Below are 22,252 nucleotides of genomic sequence, written 5' to 3' on the forward strand. Positions count from 1 at the left end.
GAAGGCTGCGGGACGGCGTCGGAGGAGATGGAGGGGCAGAGGTGAGGCTTCAGGCGGGGCGGGCGTCACTTGGCCACCCGCCCGCCGGCCGTAGAAAGCGCGTCGCGCAGGGATTCTTTCGCGGAGAGATCAGCTCATGGCACACCGGAGAACAAGAACCACCTCACATCCGCCCTCTGCACCCACCACACCGCCTTACCACGCGAGCCGCGCCCGCCGCAGCGCGTCTGCCCCATCGCAATTGACCCTCGCATCCTCATCGAGCCGTCGAGCCGTCTTCTTCGCGGCCGCCCGGACACGCTCTTGACGGACAATGCCACGCCGGTAGCCCCGAATAATGCAAACCCTCTGGTCGCGAACATTGCGGGCTACCAAATGCACCTGTCGCTGCCACCAATGCCTCTCCTACTCGACCGCCGTCGCCCGCCGCTCCACCACCGCCTTCCGCAAACGCCTGGCCGCGATCCCGAGCTCCACAATCTTCTACTCGGCCATATTCGCCTGTGCCGCTGTCGCCGACGGCCGCGCCAAGCAGCAGCGCAGGGAGAAGTGGAATCATGCCATCCAAGGCGCCAAAGAGGAGTTGGGCCCCGGCGATGCAGACAAACGAACCCCGAAGGAGCGGGGAAGCGAGCGGACGCGGGATGGGGCGCGGGACAAGGGCAAGCACGAGGACAAGGGAAAGGCCAAGGCAGCCGGGCGGAAGCGCGAGGCAGACCAGTTTGTCGGCTTCGAGGGCAGGGGTGCTGAAGAGATTGCAGAATGGTTGAAAGACGCGGTCGCCGACGTCAAGGATCCCCAAGCTGCAGAGGAAATCATGCGCGAGAAGCTGGAACAGCTGAGAAAAAGTGGCTTTGAAAAGGCGGAAAAAAGGGAAGCTGAGCTGGAGAAGGAGGACCCAGACTGGATGGAGATAGAGTGGAGGGATGCAAGAAGATACACAATGCTGGAATCAGGGAGACCCGAGTGGCCCGAAAACACTGGGCCGGTCTTTGACCCCGACTATTTTCCTCCGCAGTCATTGTACGCCACGGACGCCCGGAAAATCGAGGGACTGGAGTCTCGCTGGACGCGACGGAAGATACAGACCATGAACCTGTCCATGGCCAGATTGGTGTTGAGAATGGTCACCGAAGCACGGCTGGACCGCTATCCACTGCGGAGAAAGTGGGACAACGTTCCTGAATGCTGGCTGCCGGAAAATGTGTATCATCTCGCCATGAAGAAAGAGGCGTCCAAGTTCAACTATTTGCTGAGCATTGATGACTTCCTCCAACGGACCAAGGCCCCGAGACGAGACAAAGATGTCCCAGAATTCAAGCCCATCTTTGGGAAATATCCGTACTACGAGCAAGACTACGACGGTCTCTTCCACAGCAAATGCCACGCCATGAACGAACGGATATTCGACAGCTTCGAACAGTGCTTCCGGGGCGAAGTCACCGTCCCCAGCCTCATCGGGACCATCTGCGAGGAGCTCCTTGTCTCGCCCGCCCCACCCAATATCACGACCTACAACGCACTGCTCCTGGGCTTCACCCGGCTCAGAGAGCACACCTTCTGCTCCATGGTCATCGACTCCATCCACGAGGTCCACATGCGGCCGGACGAAATCACCTGCGCCGCCGCCCTCTCGCACCACGTCCTCACCAACAACCAGCACGGCTTCACGCGCTTCATGCAGCTGATGACGGGCATGAGCACGACCAGCTACGCGCTGATGCTCGCCCGGCCCTCGATCGCCCTCGACCACGCCGCCACGCTCTACAAGCTGCAGAACCGCGTCATCCGCCACCCGCGCAGCCCGTCCCGGCTCGTCCAGAAGGTGCACCCCACGCCGCGCGTCATGAGCACCATCATCGCGGGCCTGCTCAAGTTCCACGGGCTGGAGCGCACCATCGACATCTGCGCCACGCTCGCGGCCGACGGCTGGGGCTTCGACGCCGCGGGCCTCACGCGCTTCCTGCACGCGTGCGCGGAGCGCCGCGACTGGTCGGCCGGGCTCGCCGTGTGGCAGCAGCTGCAGGAGCTGCGCGCGCAGCGGGCGGCCGCCGCCGCCCCCAAACCCAAACCGCTCGACCGCTCGACGTACCTGCACATGCTGGGCCTGTGCTGGCGCTGCGACCGCCGCGACGTTTTCGACCAGGTGCTCGCCGAGGCCGACCGCGCCGCCGGGTACCGCGCCGGCGCGCTGGAAAAGGACTTCGAGAAGATGCGCCGCAGGGGCTTGGGCGTCTTCGGCGCCACGGAGGACCGCAGGCAGGAGTGGGTGCTGAGGGCGGACATGGCGGCGAAGTTCGAGGCCGAGGGGAGGGTCTTGGAGACTTGGCAGCAACAGCAACAGCAACAGCAACAGCAACAGCAACAGCAACAACAGGGGGCTAATGCTGCTGCCTCCGCTGCCTCCGCCGCCGCCGCCGCTACTGCTGCCCGTTCTTCCGATGATCATCGTCGCCCTGTTGTTGCTCCTGCTGCTGCTGCTCGTCCTTCCGACGATCCCCCTGTTGTTGCTGCTGCTGATACGGTCGTCGTCGACGACGACGAAGCCGTCATTCAGAAAATCATTGATGATTTCGCCGCACCGGTCGAGGGCGAGATCGACTGGCAACCACCGGAGCCGGACGGCTCGTCGGCGAAGGAGGACGGCGGCGGTAGTGGTGGTGGGTTCATGAGCTCGGAGAAGAGGGAGGGGACGAAGAAGCGCGAGTCGGATTATGAGTCGCTGGATTGATGGGGGGAGGGGGGTTTGGTGACGAAAGATGGATGGGGTTTGTATATGTACATACATACGTACGTACGTCTACAGCTGTGGCGGCGCATTTTCTCGCTGTACGGTTGGAGATGGGCGGGGGTGGAAGGGTCGTCATCATCATCATCATCATCATCACGCATGTATGCAAAGCATTTTCTGGTCTTGTATTTTTTGGGGGGGTGGGGCGGTGGATACGGCGTTTCTTTGCGCAGGGATGGTGGTTCCCTCGGGCTCATTGTCGCGTGAGGTGTCTTGCCCTTTTGAGATGGTGTGGTGGGGGAAAAAGAGGAGGTTCTGGGTATAGAGGGATGTGTTTGTGTGGTGGGTTGATCGTGTACGAAGAATATCTCGCGAAAGTTTCCAACTACTCAGAGGTAGAAGGGGGGATATCCAAACTGTCGACTCGTGACAGGCAGGGTGGGTAGATGGTCAAACTCGTTTTAAAATACCGGTGTCGAAGCACGAAAGAGGGCTCGGAGTCGTGGCACTCTTCTGGCCATTTTCTGGCGCTCTTCTGACATCCTTTGGTGCGCTGCTATGGATTACTTCGTTCGGCGTTGGACGCGTTCGCCCCCTTTATCCCACTGCGTACACCGCCGAAAGCACCGATACTCGTAGTCGTGATGGTGAGGCGCAGCAACTCATATGAATCATGAAGGGCTTCTATTAGTGGTAAGGACGACTGACACCGTCCTGATCGATAGAGGATAGGTGTGCTGAGTGAAAAGAGTGGTCCGAACATGCTCACTGGAGAGCTTCGTGATAGCAAAGCGGCAAGAGGAAGAAAAGTTCTGGAGTACATAGAAAACCGTTGAATTCGATGTCTTTGACAGACTACTATTGAGTGATTTGTTGACTCTGCGGACTGTATGAGAGGATAAAATATCAGTCTTATAGCCAAACCACCACGGTAAACATCTGATGGAAACCTCCAACGATCAGCAGATCTGGAAAAGTGCAGCCTGCTGGACGTGGCTGGCATCTCATGGCATGTGTCGCAGCGGGCCTGCTGAACATTGACGGTGCATCCGGACAAGAGCTGAGGTTTCGAGTCTGCATAAATGTGCCGCAACGTGTTGCTCGCCTCCCTGTCTCAGACAAGGATTGATATCCTCTTTGGATCCAATTCAATTCTGATGGGACACTCTTGTGGAAATTGCTCATCCGATCAAGCAGCCATACTAGTCCAGCCGCCCCTAAATATCTCGGCTGCGTGCGCAGGGCCTCCTGCAGCAATATGTGATAGTAAGGCGCTTTTTCATGGAGACTTGATGATGAATGTCATTCTGAAGGACATATACTGCTAGCCAACACCATGCCTGCCTACTTTAACGGCCAACATCATTTGCGTTGCCTGGAACGCGCATTGCTCTTCACGAAAACGGAGGAGCACACGAGTCGATAGTCCGTTTCTTCTTACGTCGAGTGAAGACTACCCTTCACGGCTGGAGTTTGCAGAATCAATTGTCCTGAGCATATCATATTTAAAGGGCACGTCAGAGCATACCATCGTTTCCCGGCACGTGTCACTTGTGTCTACTAGCTAGCCGCCGCCAAATCCGCTGACGAGAACTTAAAGTTCGGAATCTGGTACCATTCAAAAATGAGATTCTGACCAACTCTTCCGGCTTCCAATTACCACAGTCAAGCACCGGCGAAGTCGGCGAAGTCGGTGTAATGGTGCGCATGGGATTGGGGAACTGTCTTGCCTTCTACCTTTCTCTTGGAGTAATCGACCGATCTTCCGAATTACTACTTTCGTAAAGCCTCACTTCGTAAACATGATCACTCAGTCCAGATACTGATATCCAGCATTCTAGCCAAACAATGATCGCCTGAGACATCGAGTAATCCTCCTTCTTCTATGGCATCTCCAGGCTCCGAACCAAGTGAGCAGAACATTCCTTTCTACAGCCAAAACGGGTCAATTTGGCATTCTGCACATCTCCATGCTTTCAAGCAGTGCAATGATTGAAGCTTTATTTCCAACAACGCGATTTGTCGAGTCCCACCTTGTGACCTACCATTTCAGCACGTTACATACGCGCCGCGCCAGGCGTGATCATGGGTTCAGGTCGATGCTCAGCGCCCCGAGTAGATCACCGAGTATAAAACCGCATCTGCCCTCACCTTTTCCGCTACATCAACAGTGGTTGAACGAAAAGGTTCTCTCAAAGAAACTTGGACATCCACTGTGTCGTGGTCTTGTCTGCTCGTGTACAGGGAGCCATCCACACTGCCGCCGCCGCCGCCGCCCTATCTCAGCGACCCCATAATCCACAGTAAGAACATGCTTGATGGTATTCAGCAATGAGTACTGATGCTGCGTTCGAGCAGCTTTCTGCAATGCTACCAGCCATCGTTACACATGTTCAACTTCTTTATTTCCAACAAGCGTCAACTGCACTGCCCGACTGAGCTGACAACGGAAGGGAGACGCGAACGAGTGAAATTCTGTTCTTAAACTGTAGGATCAAGGACAGTCATCTCTGGAGAATGAAGCCTTTGGTAGACCCAACAGCGAGTAGCGGCTGAGGAAGCAAGGCGATACCTGATGGATTTATATAGTCGATTCGACAACAGCCTTACAGGTCAGCTGAGGTAGGAAGTGTGGACGTGCGCCGAAACAAAACGGTGGGTTGGTACTATTGGTACATTTTCGGCTCACATGCAAATTCTATATACTTTTTACAGCATCTATGTGGATGGTAGGAGCTCTGATTCACTGCACTGCATCGCGTATTCAGCAAATGGAAACGGAAAACACCTCAATGCCCTTCAATGAAACTATTTGAATTACGTTAGCGTTGATCCAACAAGTTGCCAATACCTCTATGACCAGAGGATGAGACAAGATGCCAGTCTCTTCACCAAGCAGCACCGCGCTCCCGCCAATTTCTACCTCCACAGCCAGTGACAAGATTTAAGCCCTTTGAGCTTACCGAGGACGATGCAGTCTTCCTACATAGGTAGTTGAATACATTGTCTGGACAAATGTGCACGTATTTACGCCCGGAGACTGAATTCGACTACCGACATAAATGCGATGCAGTCAGGTAGCTGATGCGGGCCAATTCTCTTCGACACCGGCTGTGCCTCTACCAGCACACCCAAAACGTCAGCCACAGTTTCAAAGCACAAGGAAGTTTTCATCTCAATCATTTCTCATTTCCAACGGGCTGCCACACACATGCCTCCTACTAAGATCGCCACGGATCCTTTCTCGTCATCTGCCAGCGCAGCCGCCGACCTCCCTTCTACTTCCCCACAACCCGGTCATACCTACTCACCTACACTTCGCATCATCCCAACCACCAGGTATAAACCATTCCAAACACGCAACAAAAAAAGGTACTGTACATAGTAGTTTGAGAGCGGGGACTTTCCTTTCCTTTCCTTTCCATTCCTTCCTTTCCTTTTACCCTTTTAGATCCTTCCACTATCGTCATCAAAAAAAGAAAGAAAAAGGCCAAAATTTGACGCATGACTCCTGCCACGTCTAAAACTTGAAAAGAAAAGGTGAAAGGAGGAGGAGCAATAGTAAGTAGCGCGACCGTGAACGAATCGTAGACGCGCCAAGTGTAATAGTACAGACACACATAAGGGGAAACTTTTCTTTCCTTTTCCACGCAGCGCTCACGCCATGGAAAATGCCCGCCGCAAGAGAGAAAGGGAAAACAAATGTTGGGGTGAGTGTCGGAGAGAAGAATTCGTACAGTGAGTGAGAAGAGCAAGCGTTTAAATGTAAGGGCAAAACAGCAGCAGGAAAACAATTTAGATGTAATCCCTCGCGCTCTTTTGCATCTCAATCAACCTCCAGCCCCTGGTCTCGGGGTTGTTGACGTCCTCGGGTATTCTGGTGACACCGATGGCGTACGTAACCTGTTGCACCTTGTCGTCCATACCAGCGGCAAGCTCGCCAGACTTGGCGTTCTTGAAGACGTGCACCTCCTGCGTCCTGCAAGTAACGATGAAAACCGGAATCTCACCGGGGTCGAGCAGACGGGCGTTCAGGATCTCAACATTCCGGATATCGAAGATGCGGCCGGCCGACTTGAGGCCGGCAGTGGTGTACTGCTGCATGAGAGCAGCGTAGACCTGGTACTGGGCGGCCGAAAGCCAGAGCTTGAGGACCTCGGTGTCACCCTTGACGTAGGCGTCGAGGACCTCGGGGAGGATGTACTCGCGCATCTCGGTCAAGAAAGGCTCGAGCTGGAAGGTGGGGTCCATCTCCTTGAACTTCTTGATGACCATGGCAGTCTCGTTCTCGGCGAAGAAACCGGCCACGCGGTCCGAAATGCTGCGGGCGGTGGAGACGAGCGGGTTCTCGGACTCGCGGTAGTTGGCCTTCATAGCAAACAGGGATTGCATGAGACGGCTGTTCTCGCGGAACTCATTCCACGACGCCTTCCATGCAGCATCCTTGTGAAGAGTGACGTTGGTACCGGCCCTGTAACTAGTTAGCATGTAAGAGAAGAGACGGGAAAAGTGCAAGCGTACTCGGGGTCTTCCTCCATCTTCTCGACAACCCTGGGCCTGCCAGACTTCTCGTCTCTCTCCTCTCTCTTCTTCCTCCGCTCCTCCTTCTCAACCCAGCCACCGTATCTCGACGAGCTGCCATCATCGATGACATCCTTGACGCTCTTGTAAGCCTCGGTTTGACGCACCGGCCTCGTGATCTTCTCGATACCACGACCGGTCACATTGGCACTCTTCCTCAGCACGCGCACAGGCACGGTATCCCAGGTCCACGCAGCGCTCTGACCGATGGCGCTGCCGGTCTTCTTCAGGACGGTCGAAGTGGTGGAGCCCGCCGCCTCAGCTGCGGACTTGTACGCGGAGCGCGCACGCTTGACGTTCTCGTTCTGGGTGAAGTCCTCGACGCCGGCCTGCAGCTGCTTGGTCGAGTCGTTCCATTCCTTCGACGCCTGGAACTCGGTCTTCAGCGTCTCGGTGAAGACCTGCCATGGGGTCTTGTCGCCGTGCGGCGGGGGCGGGGGTGCGTCTTCCTTCTTCTTCCCCTTGCCCTCTCCCTCCTTCTGCTCGCCCTCGGCTTGTTCGCCCTCGGCCTTCTGCTCGCCCTCGGCCTTCTTTTCGCCGGTCTCGGCGTCAGCGGCGGGGGAGCTCTTCTTTGCGCCCTCGGCACGCGCCTTGTCCTCGGCGGAGGTTGTGGGGTCGGCCTTCTTCGCTTCTTGGCTTAGATAGGACTGGGCGTGGAAATGGCGGGCGTAGAGGGCGGAGGAGCGGAGGAGGATGTCCTGCGGTTGGAGCTGCGAGCGGAGGAAAGGAAGAGAGGAAGGCGAAGAAGAGACGGGAGAAGTGAGCCGAGAGGAAGAGCGCTGCGACTCGAGCACGGCGGTGGATAAGCGGCGGCAGGCAGGCGAGCGGGCGTAGGCGGAAGTGGAGGATGAGAGAGATGAGCGAGCAGCACCTCCAATGCGCGCTCCGACGGAGCTGCTGGCGAACGCCTTCATTCTAGACACGCAGAAAGAAAATGAAGATGGCGGGTCGCGAAGGACTGAAGAGCCGCGATGGAGGGCAGAGGCGCGAGAAAAGGAATTGAAGGTGGTTGAGGCGTGGCGGGATCTGTCGAACGGCTCTTGCCCCAGAAAACCTCACTGGCGCCGGCGGAGAAAGCAGGAGCCCTCACGAAAGAAAAAGCGTCAGCGCCCGAAGTTCCGCCGGCCGGCCGACCTGCGCTGCTCCGAGGGAAATCTCTCGACCTACATCCCAACCCTCCAAGCGCGCAAGCCACCAACCGCAACCCCAATTGCTTCGCTGCCGACCATGGTCCTGGAGAACAGGGCCCCGCGGGCCTTCTCAGCCCTCAGAGGCTCGATATGCCTGTCCTGCCGCGCCGCAACGCAGTCGCTCGCGCGGCCCGCCTTCCTGACCACCACCACCACCGCGACAACGCCCAAGTCCTCCTTCTCGACCAGCGCCCGCCGCGCCGCCGACGACGAGTACAGGTCGCCCGCCGACACGCTCGTCTCGGCGCTCGACGTGAACCGCCGGCCGATGGGCAGACCCGGCTACTCGGACATGCTGAGCAGCCGGTCCGGCATCGACTACCGGCCGGGCGAGGTCATGCTCACCGAGGAGCCCGAGCCGTACCACCTGCACGTCCTGGCCACCAAGCACAACACGCACATGACGCTCACCAAGCCCGACCGCAACGCCCTCATGAGCGTCTCGGCCGGCAACATCGGCTTCCGCAAGGCCGGCCGCAGCAGCTATGACGCCGCCTACCAACTCGCCGCCTTCGTGCTGAGCCAGATCCAGGAGCGCGGCCTGCTGATGGAGATCAAGCGCTTGGAGCTCGTCTTCCGCGGCTTCGGCGAGGGCAGGGAGGCCGTGCGCAAGGCCATCATGGGCTCCGAGGGCATGAACATTCGCAATCGCATTGTCAGGGTCACGGATTCGACGAGGTTGAAGTTTGGTGGTTCCAGGAGCCGGAAGCCGAGGAGATTGGGCTAAAGAAAGGAAAAACGACGGCATTGATCAAGAAAACAATATGCGGACATGGGGAGGGGCTGGAATCATCCTGGGTCTTGATCGGGTTCACGTGTTAGGCCGTTTGTACGAGGTCGGTTTCGTTAGTATTGCAACAGTTCCTCAGCAGGCATGAGAGCCGTCGGGAAGCTAATCTTATCGCGTCTGCCGAACATATGCGTCCGTATGTTTGCTTCGACTCCAAGCTAGCACACCTTTCCGTTCCACGCACCATCAGTGGGTTGCAAAAGAATTGATCCCCATCTCCAGATATGTTGGATCATACTTACGTGAGTAGTGGAATTTTCTGTCTGGACGTGTTTGTACGGTTTAAATCATGCATCTACATCCGGACATCTTTCCTTCAAGTGCTCACGAAGGCCACATGCCTGGACGCAGTAATGTTGCAGTACTACTGAAACCGACCTCATACAATATTGGCCCCGGCGCGACATTGATAATAAAAGGAGAGAGAAGAAAGAGAGAAAAAAAATGCTACACAAGAATGCCATTGGAATACGGATAAGATCACCTATCTAAGAAGCCTCGCCCTCAAATGAAAGACCGCGCTTGAACGCTCATTGAGCACAAAAATCCCGCCCTCCTGGACCCAGTTCAAAATGCCAGTAACAGTCGCAATGGTATCAACCCTCCGGTGCCCCAGATGAAGAAAATGGGAAATCTTTGGAAAAAGGGCAGTGGCTACACCGACTTGGGGCGACACCTTAAGATCTACCATGCACGGGAGCGCGTTCGCTGGCAGGAATCTCGCGCCCACTAGTATCTTTGACCGAAGAGCGCCGTGGGCGACCAGCTTCAGTCGAGGAAGTGGACCTCTTGGTAGCGTTCCTCGGTCGACTGCTCTCCACTTCTTCGTCGGTAGAGTACTGGTCCTGTGAATCGGTAAGGTGCAGAGTACTCTGTGATTGAGTGGCGTGCAGCATTGCAGCGCGCTCGTCGTCGTCGTCCAGGAGCTCACCGTCAGCGGTATCATGGTCGGGAGGGGCAATCCACTCCCGAGGCACGACGCAAGGCAGGGCAACGCCAATGCTTGCAGCGCGGTTGAGCCATCGCGGGGCGGGTCTTGCAGTGAGCTTTTCGCACAGATACGAGGTGAAGTGGTTGCAGTTGAAGGTCAGCAAGTTGTAGGCAGTGCCCTGGAACTTCTCCGAGGCCTGTGGGGCGCGTCAGGATCGCCGGACAACGACAGTGCAGATCTGGATGACAACGCACCTCTCTTATGACGGCAGCGAGCTCATCGTCGGTCAGGAAGGAGAAGCCCTGCAGCACCTCACATCTGAAGGTGCCGCCGGGCGGCTCGAGACGTGGCCTAAGCATGTGTGAACATCCTCAGCGGCAACTGACGTAACGGGCGTGGGCACAGACCTGGTCCAGTAGACGCCGGTGATGCCGCGACGGTCGTGGCCGCCGTAGGCATACTCCTTGTCTTTGATCACGACGCCCGAGTGCAGCAAGCCGCTGCCGAGCGTCCACAGCAGCGACGAAACTTTACCCGGCTGTGCGGTCGTTAGCTCGAGCATGCGTAGATCCGCAGGGCTGAAACGGGAAGGTCCGAGACAGGCAGCAGCCGCAAGAGGATGGTCCACAAACTCACCGGCAGCAGGTCGTAGACGTGGATGCGGATCTCGCTCTTCTGCACCGAGAGCGTGGAGCGGTGGCTCGACGCGCGCGACGCCTGCTTCTTGGGCTTGTTCGGCGACGAGGTCGAGGTAGACATGGCGCCCGGGCTGGTCGGCGGCTTTCTCGGGGCTATGTGCGGATTAGGCGGAGTGGGAACTGGAGGGCGGCTGCATCAGAGGCGGCGAGGCAGCGATGGGGGAGCAGGCTGGATTTGAGGGCAAATGGAGGTGTTGGAGACGCTTCCGCCAGCTGGATGGCCTGCACGTGTAAGGCTAGGAGAATGGAGGACGGGCTTGGTTAGCGGGCGGGAAGCCCGGTGCGACCTTGGTGGTTGGGGCGCGGCCGCGTCGGGCCACGTGATGAGCTGCACGGAGCGGAGGAATGATGCAGCGGCCGCGAATTTTTGCTGTGCGGTGTCCGTCCCGCCGATTTGCTGTCCATCATCCATCCCACTTCACTCTCACCAAGCCCCTCACCACCACTCGGAGAGACTTTCGTTAGTCGTCTCCGCTCCAATTCCATCATTCTCCCCCCCGGCGCCGCCCGTCTCTTCACTGCGCCCCCGGCCTGCGCCCTCCCGCGGTCTGCAGCTCGCTCCCTCTGCGCCCCCGCTTTCCCACGCACCGAGCCCCGCGCTCTTTTCTGCCTCGTCTTCACCCGCGGCTACGCCAGCAGCAAGAAGAGGAAAATGCCGCCCAAGAAGCAAGTCAAGGAGGAGAAGATCCTGCTGGGCAGGCCCGGCAACAACCTGAAGAGTGGCATCGTATGTAGGCAGCCTTCGCAACGTGTTGAGTATGCAAAGTTCTTACCCTGACAGTGATTTCAGGTCGGTCTCGCCAACGTCGGCAAGTCCACGCTCTTCCAGGCCATTACCAAGTGCCACCTCGGTAACCCGGCCAACTTCCCCTATGCCACCATCGACCCTGAGGAGTCGCGTGTCATCGTTCCCGATGAGCGCTTCGACTGGCTGTGCCAGCACTACAAGCCCAAGTCCGAAGTTCCCGCCCACCTGACCATCTACGATATCGCTGGTCTGACGCGTGGTGCCTCGACTGGTGCTGGTCTCGGCAACGCCTTCTTGTCGCACATCCGCGCTGTCGATGCCATCTTCCAGGTCGTTCGTTGCTTCGACGACGCCGAGATTATCCACGTCGAGGGCGATGTTGATCCCTGCCGTGACCTGGACATCATCAGCGAGGAGCTGCGCATCAAGGACATCGAGTTCACCGAGAAGGCCCTCGACAACCTTGTCAAGCAGACCAGGAGAGGTGGCCAGAGTCTTGAGATGAAGAAGCTCAAGGAGGAGCAAGCTACCGTCGAGAAGATTCTGGAGCACCTCAAGGCTGGCAAGGACGTGCGCAAGAACAACTGGTCCGCCAAGGAGGTACGTTTCGAGCATTTTTTTAGTTTTTCGCGAATCATGCACCCTCCCCGCTTGAATGATGACAAAGGGCTCAGCCCGAATATACACCCAGCTCTTCGAAAGCCTCACCAATTACAACGCTTAGAGGTCTTACTGAGAGGAAGTCCCGTCTGATCATGCACTTCAAATACCATCTTCACAATGCTCTTTCGGCTTTGATGTTGAGCAATGCTAATGCTCTCATAGGTTGAGGTCATCAACACCCTTTTCCTTCTTACCGCTAAGCCCGTTGTCTTCCTCGTCAACCTTAGCGAGAAGGACTACATCCGTAAGAAGAACAAGCATCTTCCCAAGATTGCTGAGTGGGTTAAGGAGCACGCCGAGGGCGACCCCATCATTCCCATCTCCATCTGCTTGGAGGAGCGCCTCACTCACTTCGAGAAGGAGGAGGAGGCTGCTGAGGAGTGCAAGAAGCTGGGCGTCCAGTCGGCGCTCCCCAAGGCCATTACCACGATGCGCAAGGCTCTCAACCTTGCCTCGTTCTTCACCACTGGCGAGGACGAGGTTAGGCAGTGGACCATCCGTGCCGGCATCAAGGCGCCGCAGGCTGCCGGTGTCATCCACACTGGTAAGAGATACACCTTGGTCTCAAGAGAAATTGACACTAACAAGCTTTGCAGACTTTGAGAAGACATTCATTCAAGTCATTGTGTACAACTACAACATTCTCAAGGAGCTTGGAGACGAAGCGACGTGCAAGGCCCAGGGTAAGATCATGACCAAGGGCAAGGATTATGTCGTCGAAGACGGAGACATCCTGCTCATCAAGGCTGGCGCCGCTAAGGGTTAAACGAATTCACTTGCTCTGGGGGTCTTCTTGCGGAGTCGTGGTTCGAGAGGGTCTTCTGGTGAATTGCTGGAGTTTGGAATGAGGTTGAATGCTTATACCCAGGACGCTGCCTCTTCCGAGCAATGGCGTCACTGGCTGCGTCGACGATAACATCAGTATGAAAAATTGAAACGACAATGATCTATGCATACAGCAATCATGGCGCTTGAGGATGACGTTGGTGAGACTTGATATGTGTGAGCTGCCAAAAAAAAAAAAAAAAAAAAGTCAATTCCCCGGCGGATATCGTGACAACCAAGCCCACCCGCATCTCAGGTGTTACTCCACCCTGGCAATTAACCCAACGTCCTGGCATAAGCGTGAGCCTTGCATGCAAGCAAATCACGTTGTGTCTTCGTCGGGGACCACAGGGCTCAAATCTTCAGTAACCTGCCGTGACTTCGAGATCGTCGGTGGCACAAATGTTGAAGCTTACGACAGATTAGGCGCTTGAATCAGCAGTCACCCGATTGGTGTTGCACAGACGTCAATTGTCACCCGCCACCAGACGATGCATCATCCATCATTGACGGACCCTGCATGTATCGATGAATCGAGATGCCAGCAGTCACGCGATAGCCATCTACGGGAGGGTTGAATGCCATTTATATTGACTTCGTGACGCTCTTCTTTTCACGGAGTGTGCACCTTTGGGCCATCGACAGCTGAGATATCGAAATATTCCAAATGGCACACTTTGGCCTGGTTGCGGTTTCGGACGACGCACTTTTCCGTTTTTCTTCCCTGGAAGTGCAAGTTTCCGGTTTGCGCGTGGACTTTTACATGGACGAAATGAGGGGAGCGGTAAAGAATGGTGGTGTTCAGCATTGGTCGACAATGATGGACACGACGCTTGATGGTGTTTGAGGATGATGTTGAGGACCAAAGGCGCTTCTTGATGCTGCATGGAAGGGCTGAAGAATGGAAAGAGGCGCGTTGCGCAAAAGGAGACGAGGGGAGAAAGGCAAGCAAGTGTTGCCAAATTGTGTTCTGGGAGAGTAGCGAGTAGTGAGAAATTTGGTAGATAGATCGTGGTTTGCAGACAACGCGCTGAACGATTGGCAAGCTTCGAAAGGGCAGTGAAATGCCCCTTCTTATATCCCGGCAGATCGTGGAGGGTCGGGTCGGGTGAGAGGTCCCGCGACCATGTGCGCCTTGTGCGTGTGTCAGTTTTGGGGAAGTCCGCGCACTCGATGATGACTACGCTTCTGGCACCGCAAGACCGTAAACAAGTCGTATCCATGCTCTCCTGCATCGCAACGGCATATACCCATCGGACTCGTCTGCATGACCCTCGAGATCTTTGGAAGGTATTACACTTGCACTTGGGCAACTCTGCGCTTTTCAACTGGGCTCACGTAGCACAGTCGGTTGCAGATAGTTTGGGCCAGATTCGCTCAGGTGGCCGCTTCATCTGGCTGAAGAAGTTGCTCTTCTCCGAGGAAAACATGTAGCTTCAGCTTACACCAACGGTTTGCGTACCGAGGGAATATATCTAAGCCCAACAATTCCCATCCACAATCAATATAAAAGAGAAGGAACGTAATCTCCCCTGAGCAAGTTCTATACAGTTGGATCGTCCATCCAACCATTCTTGCAGGATTTCAATGCCCGCGAACCACAGGTTTCTGGGGAATAAAGCGGACTTTGTTGATGAGACGGGATGAAACATTTTGCTGCAGATATGACCATCCTATTTGACAGTCACTCTAAAGCACACTCGGGGTTGTTGTATCCTGTCTGTCCGGGGTTGGTAGGAGGCTGGCCGAGGAGCTTCACGGCCGAGGATATGACGGCTGTTGAATGCGGTAATAGGTTTGGAAGTACGACGATGGAGGTCGAACCGTGGTAGAGCTGGTGGAGCGATGAACCTACCGCGTCGCTACGGAGGCGCGCCTCCCTTCACTCCGCTGATGATAATGTCGGTGAAGAACAGCCTTGGTATTGATGCTGCTCGTGCTCGTCAGCATACGGTGCTGGCGGTGCACTCGCACTTACAGCTGCGTATAATCACAACTTCTTTGCCAACTCCATCAACGAGTGGAATGGCCCATAGAAGCATGGAAAATAACACGCCACGCAGTCCCGTTTCCTCTTCGTTCCTCAAGTTATAAGCCAAGGTGTGTGGTTTTCTGGAGATTCTCGGGGAAAGGGGAATGCTGACTCTTATACACGCACCTTCGCTTTCCGAATCAGTGAAATCTCCGGTGTACTGCGTCACCCGCTTCCGTAACGCACTCCACGAGGATGACTGCGAGGCTCCTTGCGAGAGATGTTGCAGGTATGAGCTTGTAGCTTTTAAGTGTCTCTCCTCCGTGCTCATTCTCATGTCAGTGCCGCAACTCTTGGAACTTCTGCGCCACAACACACAAGTCAGCCGAGTCTCACTTGGCTGTCGTGCTGCTCTGCGTACTCTTCGGCGCTCACTGAAGTGTTTACTAACAGGCCAACGGGCAACTGCCGAAGTAGACTGGTCGATGCACAGTAACTCTAATCATCGATGATTTGATTCACCGTGGATAAAAGTAGATCATCACCAATGTTAATCAACGCTGGTCGTGGCAGCTTTAGACATCCAGAGCTGCTTTAGCGAGCTTTTGGAGCTCCTGAATACATTCTGCAGGCAGTAACGTAAGCGCAAGCAGTTCGATGCAGACAGAAACGCAGGCAGTTCGATCATCACGCGGGCTTTATTGATGTTTACAGTGTGAAGTGGCTGCATTGATGATGTTCCATGGAATGTAGAGACCGCACTTATATACTGGAGCGACGTCCCGACCCAGAAAGATCAATGAGCTAAAGCTGCGCATGATCGTATCGAATGACTGCCACGCCAACGATTCTTTTCCTGCAGCTGAAGGCCACGTGCGACGCAGAGAGCATCCGCTTTTCCCAGTCGACGCATAACCTGCACAGACAACCTTCCACGTGTCGGCGCTTGCTTGCTCGCCGATATAAATTAGAGCTGTCAGAGGCCGACAATGGTTTCCCTGACCACGGAGCTGGCTTGACTATTCAGTCGCGAAGAAACAATGGCGAATAGCGACTGGAGGGTTTCAGGCCCCAGAGTCGCATGGTGACAGTGCTTGGCCTCTGGGTTCGAAGTTCGAAGGCATGGTACACGGAGACCGAGTCTTTTCAACGGCGTCCCCATTTCAAGCCGAAGACGGCGACGTTCAGCATCGTCTCCAGATGATGGACTTCCGCATGCCATCTTGATACCGAGGAGCAGCGTTGGATGGGCAATCGCGGTCTCAGTGGCGACGGGGGCATACGTGCTCCTCGGCACAAGGCCATAGGACAACGAGGAGAGACCAGCAAAGTAGAATCTCTTCGACCTCTCTCAGATTTGGGTTCAACATCCAGACAACACCTGTTCAATGGTTCGAACAAAACGACGCATTCCATGGCCATATATACACAAAACCCCGTCCCAGCCACCGACATGCGCGGCGCGCCACGAGCGCAGCACCTGCAGCAAGCAGCAGCACAAGGTCAACCCACGCGCGGCCAACATCTTTCCCTGCAGCACCACGCACCTGGAAGACGCTTCCACCACCGCAAAAGCCCACGTGGGATCCAACCAGCATGTCGGGCGCGCTACAAGCACGAGACCCCCGGCCGCATGAACATTTGGGCGTGACAGACACCTTAGTACCTCCTCACCGAGCCCCTCCCTCATTCATATAAAAAGGAGGGTTACTACGAATCTGTGAACTTGGCAGGTTGAAGCAGCTTGCAACGGCATTGCGACTCTGTCGCATGCAATGTTTGTCACTTGCCTGGCTTTTTTCTTTGGTGCCAATGATCGGGACGCCTCAGCTACTGGCCGGTCGTTGCGCGTCACCGTTCACTCCTTCGGGATCTGTCCGCGCGGCCCTTCCTCCCCATCCACGCTTGCCCCGTCCGTGGTGTGGCGCAGCATCATCTTGGAGACATGCCGATCATCACCATTGATATAAACCAGCGAGGATGATGATGATCATGACGATGATGACGAAGAGCGTGGAGGGGAAAAAAAGCCGAACCTAGAGAGCAGACAGGTAGATTTATCCGTGTGTACCCAACCAGGAACACAACAGGACGACGACAGGACAAGTAGGCGCGATTGACAAGTAGTACATTCATACGACGAAAGCCGTCGCAGAAGACAAAGGTGTATGCAAGCAAGCAAGCAAAGCAAGCATGAACAATTTCCACGGGCTCGATCGTAAGCGCGCGCGCGCTGTTTTATATATATGTGCGTAAGAGGGCCGGGCCGGGCCGCCTCGCACCCACCCTCTCTGATCTATCCTCACGTGCGTCGTATGTACATACATAATCTCATGTGTCTCATGACTCTGATCGAAAAAATCATAACCACCATCATCAGCGAATGATGCTCAAAAGAACTCTCCCTCCTTCGGGCCCGGGCCGCCGCCAAACAGCCTCCCGATCAACACCTCGATGGCGCGCGCAACGCCCCTGCCCTCCCTCCACGCATCATCATGCCTGCCGTCGATATCCAACAGGACCAGCTCGCGGCCATCCGGGCCGGCGCCGTCGGCGCCCCTCCTCACCCAGCCCCTCTCCTCCAACGCCCTCGCCATGACGTCCCGCTGCATGCCCTCGACCAGCTCGTCCTCTGCGCTGCTGGCCAGCACGACGCAGCGGCCCTTCTCCCAGCGCTCGCCGCCCATCTTTGCCGCGAGGACCGTCGGGCTGGCGCGGAGCCAGACGCTCTCGTCGCCGCCGAAGGCGGCCTGGAGAAACTCCTCGTAGGCGGGGCAATCGGCGTGGTTCTCGGCGAGGAGCGGCAGGTTGTACAGGCCGCACAGCCCGGCGACGCCGACGGGCGCGCGCACCATGTCGAACTCGGAGCCGTCGAGCCAGCCGTCGGCGACCAGCTGGCAGGCCAGGGTCGCGCCGCAGCTGTGGCCGACCGCCACCCAGTCGCGCGCGGGCGGGCCGTCCGGACCCGACTCCCCCCCGACGCCGTACTCGCTGCGCAGCCACCGCAGCGCCGCCGCCGCGTCCGACACGTGCGACGGGTGCGTCACGTTGCGGCCCTCGTGCCGCGCGGGGATGCTCGACGTCGCCGACAGCGACGGCGCCGTCGGGTGCTGCGGGTACGGGCTGAGCCGGTAGTTGATCGAGGCGAAGCCGGCGATGTGCGAGAGGGTGCGTTTGCTGCTGGTGCTGCTGTGGCCGCCGCCGCCGCCGCCGTGGTTGCTGCTGGTGGTGCTGCCGCCCGGGGAGGACGAGGCGGACGAGGGCGAGGGGGAGAGGAGGTGGTGGACGGCTGGGGTTAGGGAGGATGAGGTGACGAGAGGGTCACGCCAGGCACCGCCGTGGATGTAGCTGGGAGGGTTGTTAGTTTTTGGATTTGGTCCTGTCAGAAGTATGAGGCTCCTCGGAAGCGGAAGCGGAAGCGGGAACGAACGGAGCAGCCACACTGTCATGCAACGCAAAAATGCCCGCGCAAGACTCGAGATCCGAAAGAGAGCAGAAAAGGGGAGAAAGACAGAAAACTCACACGACCCAGACGGCATCCTTGGGGCTCTCGCTCAGCGGGCGCGGCAGGCACACATCCAGCGTCTGCAGGCGCGAGGTGGTGGCGTAGGGCACGCCCCTGATGTGCAGCGGGTAGCTCTGGGTGGCGTTGGTCATCTTGAGGAACGTGTTGTCGGCCCGCAGCGGGGTCGAGAAGGCGCCGTTGACGTAGGTGTTGGTGGTGCTGTTGTTGCTGTTGTTGCTGGTGATGCTGTTGGAGCGGAGCAGGTTTTGGCGGTGCTGCTGGTGCTGCTGGTAGCTGTACTGTTGCTGTGACTGTGCCTGTGACTGCGACTGCGACTGTGGCTGCTGCGGCTGAGGCGGCGAACGAGCGGAAGGGTGCTGCACCAGCAGCGGCGACGGCTGGAGCTGGTACTGCTGCGGCGCCGAGGTGGAGCGGTGCAGGCGCTGGTGCTGGACCTGCTGCTGCTGGTGGTGATGGTGTTGGTGAGGGCGGGGCAGGGCCTGGGCGGCGGCATCGGCGAGGGCGGCTTGCTGCGCGCACCTCCGCCGGACGTCGTACACGTCGACCATTATATCTCTTCTCCTTCTCTTTTGGTCGCTGCCGTATCCGCCTCCGGATCCGCTTCTTCGTCTTCTTCTTCGGTTTCTTCAGGGCTGCAGCAGACGGAGGAGAAAGGATGCGGACAGGGAATGCAACCGGTCAAATACCGCCTCGCCTCCCATCCTCTGCACGGTTGCTCTCGGGGGGGCGACACACCTTTTCTTTATAAATCTCGGTGGCTGGTCCCCTGTTCCCAGCTCCGGCAAGTGAGCAGCAGACGCAGGCTGATGATGTGGATCCTCCGTGCAAAAACCCATCTCCACCGACGTGCAGCTGCCACGCTTGCCTAGCCTCGCCGTGCTAGACGCCGCCCCGGCGCTCCAGACGCGACCATTGGGCCTCGAATTAGTGACGACCCTTTTTTCTAATCATCTTCCCACGCGCGCGCACACGAGTCCGCTGTCCCCGCAATTGGGCCCGACCCACCACATGCTCACAGCTGCAACTCTCTGATCGGCAACCGCGCGTAACATGGGCTTTTCTTCCAATTCGCCCGACATCACGCGCCCACCCAGCTCCTTCCTGGACAACATCACCACCCGTCCGTCACCTTATCATGCCACCACCGCACCGCCTAAGAGGCGAAAAAATGAGAGCGGATGACTTCATTCGACAATCGCTTCCCGCCCGCCCTATTCGTCCGTCCGTGTTAGAAGCAAGAAACCCAAACAAGCAAGAAAAGAAGAAAAAGTGAAGAGTCGCCCTTGTGCTATACATGTTCATACAACGACTCCTTTTTGCTAACGCCATGCTGCTTTGATGTGATGTGTGATTCCCGCCCGTCCATCCATTCACCCATCATTCTGCTTTTTGTGTCGATTGCCCTGGAAGTAGGACAATCCATATCCCTTCCCAACGGTTGGGTATTCCGAGGCCATTGTCGTGGCCTCAATTGCCATCCATCCCGCATCATCCACCCAAGGAGATAAAGCCTGTCTTTTATCTCTTCTGCGTCGTGTTCTCGAAGCTTTCCAACACGCTCTTCTGCACATCATCCGCCTGCTCCCCGAGCTCCCTCGCCTCCCTCTCAACCTCCCTTGCGCGCTGCGAGCCGGCCGACGACTCGTCGTGGTTCTGCTCGCCAGCACCCAGCATCCGGGCCGCCGCGTTCTTCGCCTGGCCCTCAGAAACCTTGCCGTAGACCGACATGGCCGTGGCGATCATGCCGCCAATGTCGCCCACGTTGCCGGGCACGACGACCGAGGTGCCCTCCTTGGCCAGCTTGGCGAAGGCGTCGACGTACTGCTCCGCGACCTTGAGGCTGACGGCGCTCTGCGCGTTGTGCTTGCCGTGCTCGATGGCCCGCGCCACGGCGTCGATGCCCGCGGCCGTGGCCTTCGCCTTGAGCAGGATGGCCTCGGCCTCTCCGCTCGCCATGTTGATCTGCTCGGACCGCAGCGCCTCCGACGCCAGGATCACGCTCTGCTTGCGGCCCTCGGCGATGTTGATGGCGCTCTGCCGCTGGCCCTCCGACTCGAGGATCTCGGCCCGCTTGCTGCGCTCCGCCGTCACCTGCCGGTGCATCGCCTCCACCACCGGGCCCGGCGCGTGGATGTCGCGGATCTCGTACCGCAGGCACGTCACCCCCCAGTCCTGCGCCGCCTCGTTGATCGCCGCCGTGATGTTGGCGTTCAGGTTCGCCCGCTCCTTCAGCACGTGGTCCAGCGTCAGCTGCCCAATCTCCGACCGCATCGTCGTCTGCGCCAGCTGCGAGATGGCGTACTCGGCGTCCTCGACTCCGTAACTACAATCCCACCACCCGCTACGTTAACCCCAGATATCCGCGCGCCCCCGCCCACCCCAATCCATGCATGGCCCAGTTGGCGCAGGCAAAGAAAAAGACAGCAAGAAAACTCACCTGGCCTTGTACGCGTCAAACACCCTCGTATACAGCACCCCGTCCAGCTCCAACGTCACGTTATCCGCCGTGATCGCGCTCTGGCTCGGGATCTCAATCGCCGCCTCCTTCAAGCTCTTGACGTACGCGATCCGGTCCAGGAACGGTATCAGCACCGCCAGCCCCGGCGCCAGTATCCGGTTGAACTTGCCCATCCGCTCCACGATCCACGCCGTCTGCTGCGGCACGAACCGCACGATCGTGTTGGCCGGCAGCGACGGCGCCCGCTGGAAGTACGACGTCGGGGTGCTACTGCTACCGCCGCCGCCGAATCCACCGCCGCCAGTGCCGGTGCCCGCGGGCAGCCCGAAGATGCTGGGCGGCGACGAGCTGTTGCTGCCCTGCGAGGATTGCGGGAAGTTCGTAAAGGTCCGGGACGTGCCGGCGGCGGCGGCGGCGATGAGGGCGCGTCGTGGTTGCGGGCGAGCGGCGGCGGCGCGCAGGGCGACGCGAGCCACGCCGCCTGGTGCAGCTGAGCGGATCAGCCCGGCCATGGCGATTTTCTCCTTTGCGGCGGGCGAGGAAAAGGAGGGAGGGAGTATCGGTGTGGTGATGGGGGCGGAGAGGGTTGGGGGTTGGTTGAGGAGGAATTGGGGTTGCTGGCAAGAGCTCTCTAGGTCTTCTGAGAGTCGGCGGGCGGCCCGGCTGCTGCGCGTCACTTCCGCCGTTTTCTCCGGCCGAGCGCGAACGGGAAGAAGCATTGACCATGCCTAAGGCAAGCACGCACGCTTCACACACAATATAAGACGGATGAAAAAAATGACACTCAAAGCTGGGACTAAGCCTTGACCCAAATCCTCATTCTGTTTTACTTCGGGAAAACCGAGCTAATAGCTACATACATACATATCGTTCCAGGGTATCATCATATCGTCTCTTCATAAAACGCGCCCCATGATGACCGTTGACCCCCGCGAAGATGGAGAAAGAGAGAGAGAGAAGGAGCAGAAGAAGCCGAGCAAGCAGAACCGGAGGTTTGCTTACTAGAACCTCTTCCATCCATATCGTCCGCCAGCTCAACCCGCCCACCCGTCATCCAGGGCCATAGAGGATTCGTTGCCCACCAAGCACCATCATCCCTTTCTGACCAGCAGGCTCCAAACCGAAAAGAAAAAAAAAAA

The 22,252-nt window shown here is 57.5% G+C and overlaps 8 protein-coding genes across 8 annotated transcripts; 3 read left to right on the forward strand and 5 right to left on the reverse strand.

Moving 5' to 3' along the window:
* Positions 1-375: 375 nt before the first annotated feature.
* On the forward strand, positions 376-2,731 carry SLS55_004895 (uncharacterized protein; the record flags this gene model as incomplete). The annotated part of the gene is made up of 2 exons (XM_066776347.1): positions 376-383; positions 472-2,731. 2 exons carry the CDS (start codon positions 376-378, stop codon positions 2,729-2,731), a joined length of 2,268 nt encoding a protein of 755 aa, XP_066634228.1.
* Positions 2,732-6,526: 3,795 nt separating this feature from the next.
* Positions 6,527-8,226, reverse strand: TIM44 (protein translocase subunit; the record flags this gene model as incomplete). The annotated part of the gene is made up of 2 exons (XM_066776348.1): positions 6,527-7,202; positions 7,253-8,226. 2 exons carry the CDS (start codon positions 8,224-8,226, stop codon positions 6,527-6,529), a joined length of 1,650 nt encoding a protein of 549 aa, XP_066634229.1.
* Positions 8,227-8,592: 366 nt separating this feature from the next.
* SLS55_004897 (mitochondrial 37S ribosomal protein uS11m) lies at positions 8,593-9,229 on the forward strand (the record flags this gene model as incomplete). Its single annotated transcript, XM_066776349.1, has 2 exons — positions 8,593-8,598; positions 8,621-9,229. The coding sequence occupies 2 exons, from the start codon at positions 8,593-8,595 to the stop codon at positions 9,227-9,229; spliced, it is 615 nt and encodes a 204-aa protein (XP_066634230.1).
* A 740-nt stretch (positions 9,230-9,969) lies between these two features.
* On the reverse strand, positions 9,970-10,982 carry SLS55_004898 (uncharacterized protein; the record flags this gene model as incomplete). The annotated part of the gene is made up of 4 exons (XM_066776350.1): positions 9,970-10,419; positions 10,478-10,574; positions 10,631-10,761; positions 10,860-10,982. The coding sequence occupies 4 exons, from the start codon at positions 10,980-10,982 to the stop codon at positions 9,970-9,972; spliced, it is 801 nt and encodes a 266-aa protein (XP_066634231.1).
* Positions 10,983-11,573: 591 nt separating this feature from the next.
* On the forward strand, positions 11,574-13,098 carry OLA1 (Obg-like ATPase; the record flags this gene model as incomplete). The annotated part of the gene is made up of 4 exons (XM_066776351.1): positions 11,574-11,648; positions 11,712-12,269; positions 12,495-12,876; positions 12,929-13,098. 4 exons carry the CDS (start codon positions 11,574-11,576, stop codon positions 13,096-13,098), a joined length of 1,185 nt encoding a protein of 394 aa, XP_066634232.1.
* Positions 13,099-17,519: 4,421 nt separating this feature from the next.
* On the reverse strand, positions 17,520-18,578 carry BNA7_1 (Kynurenine formamidase; the record flags this gene model as incomplete). The annotated part of the gene is made up of 2 exons (XM_066776352.1): positions 17,520-18,477; positions 18,571-18,578. The coding sequence occupies 2 exons, from the start codon at positions 18,576-18,578 to the stop codon at positions 17,520-17,522; spliced, it is 966 nt and encodes a 321-aa protein (XP_066634233.1).
* A 70-nt stretch (positions 18,579-18,648) lies between these two features.
* BNA7_2 (Kynurenine formamidase) lies at positions 18,649-19,203 on the reverse strand (the record flags this gene model as incomplete). The annotated part of the gene is made up of 2 exons (XM_066776353.1): positions 18,649-19,089; positions 19,195-19,203. 2 exons carry the CDS (start codon positions 19,201-19,203, stop codon positions 18,649-18,651), a joined length of 450 nt encoding a protein of 149 aa, XP_066634234.1.
* A 970-nt stretch (positions 19,204-20,173) lies between these two features.
* Positions 20,174-21,625, reverse strand: SLP2_1 (Synaptotagmin-like protein 2; the record flags this gene model as incomplete). Its single annotated transcript, XM_066776354.1, has 2 exons — positions 20,174-20,978; positions 21,093-21,625. The coding sequence occupies 2 exons, from the start codon at positions 21,623-21,625 to the stop codon at positions 20,174-20,176; spliced, it is 1,338 nt and encodes a 445-aa protein (XP_066634235.1).
* Between the last annotated feature and the right edge of the window lie 627 nt (positions 21,626-22,252).

The sequence above is a fragment of the Diplodia seriata genome (assembly GCF_021436955.1).
Source record: "Diplodia seriata strain FDS-637 chromosome Unknown scaffold_4, whole genome shotgun sequence".
Classification (NCBI taxonomy): Eukaryota; Fungi; Ascomycota; class Dothideomycetes; order Botryosphaeriales; family Botryosphaeriaceae; genus Diplodia; species Diplodia seriata.